This window comes from Littorina saxatilis, linkage group LG3 (assembly GCF_037325665.1).
Source record: "Littorina saxatilis isolate snail1 linkage group LG3, US_GU_Lsax_2.0, whole genome shotgun sequence".
NCBI lineage: Eukaryota > Metazoa > Mollusca > Gastropoda > Littorinimorpha > Littorinidae > Littorina > Littorina saxatilis.
In genome coordinates this window covers 64,263,963-64,265,338 of record NC_090247.1, presented here as the reverse complement: position 1 = coordinate 64,265,338, position 1,376 = coordinate 64,263,963, and the positions used below count along the sequence as shown (strand labels likewise).

The following is a 1,376-nucleotide window of genomic DNA, read 5'->3' as shown; positions in this document are numbered from 1 at the left end:
ACAATGCTGAAGCAAAGGCCAGGCGCAAGCTTGCCATCATGCGGAAGCTAGCCGGAACCAGCTGGGGAGCAAACGAAGAGATACTCAAGCGAGTCTACCAGGGAGCAGTCAGGCCCCATCTTGAGTATGGCTACACAGCTTGGTCTGCAGCAGCGAAGACCCACCAGCAGACACTGGACAGGGTCCAAAACCAAGCCCTCAGGATCATTACTGGATCGATGAGATCCACACCAATAAAGGCCATGGAAGAAGTTGCTGCCATTCAACCCCTCAGTCAGAGAAGAGACGCCAAGGTCATGGTTCAGACAGAGAAATTCAAGTGCCTGCCTGCACATCCGATGAAGAAGAGGATGGATAACCTAACAAAGAACCGCCTCAAGCGCAGCAGCTTCTTACATGAAAGCAAGAGACTTGCCAGAGAGCACCAAGCCTCTGTACCTACATCAGCACTACCAATCAGCTTCTCAGATCTGCCGCAGCCATGGAATGAAGACTACAAGAATCTTCACATCTCCACCACAGTCCCCTACGTTACCTCAAGAGATTCCCAGAACGACACTGCCAGGCGCACCCTAACACTCGCCATGATTGCTGAACGGTACCCTGAAGACGCCTGGATCCACGCGTATACAGACGGTTCAGCAACAAACGCCGTGGCCAATGGAGGAGCAGGTGTACTTGTCAGATCTCCTGAGGGGCACACTTCTACAGCAGGGATACCAACAGGAAAGTACTGCTCAAACTATGCAGCAGAAGTTCAGGCCATCATGCAAGCAGCCTCCATGATTCACGACTCGGAAAGCGAATGCCCCCAAGTTGTTTTCCTCTCCGATGCACTGTCTGCCCTGGAAGCCCTTGCAGGAAACAAACTTCCTCGTCTGATGGAGAAACTCCAGGAGCTTGCCAAGACTCGACGAGTAGTCCTGCAATGGGTTCCAGCACACTGCGGAATTCCAGGCAATGAAACAGCTGATGAGCTCGCCAAACTCGGAGCCAGGGAGGAACAACCAGACAACCCAGTCAGCTTCGCTGAAAAGAAAACCCTCGTGAAGGCAGCAATGCGACCACAATCCACGAGAGACGCATATCATCTCCTAGAACGATGGCAGCAAGTAGTGATCATGCGACTACGAACTGGTCACTGTCGCCTCAACGCCCACATGTTCAGGAAGCTGAAGCTGACCCCATCACCAACCTGTCCCTGTGGTCTGGAAGACCAGACTCCAGAACATGTCTTAATGACATGCCCCCAACTCAAACCAATCAGAGACAAAGTGTGGCCAGCATCAGTCCCTCTCCGCACCAAACTCTGTGGGAGCAGACTAGACCTGGAAGCCACGACGTCATTCGTCTCGCAGACTAAACTGATGGTGTGA

At 52.7% G+C, this 1,376-nt stretch overlaps 1 protein-coding gene across 1 annotated transcript in view; it reads left to right on the top strand.

Moving 5' to 3' along the window:
- The window catches only part of LOC138961278 (uncharacterized), a 2,028-nt gene extending 652 nt beyond the window's left edge, over positions 1-1,376 (top strand). The window contains exon 1 of the mRNA XM_070332881.1: positions 1-1,376. This exon is cut by the window's left edge and continues 652 nt beyond it. Coding sequence (XP_070188982.1) covers positions 1-1,376 — 1,376 coding nt within the window.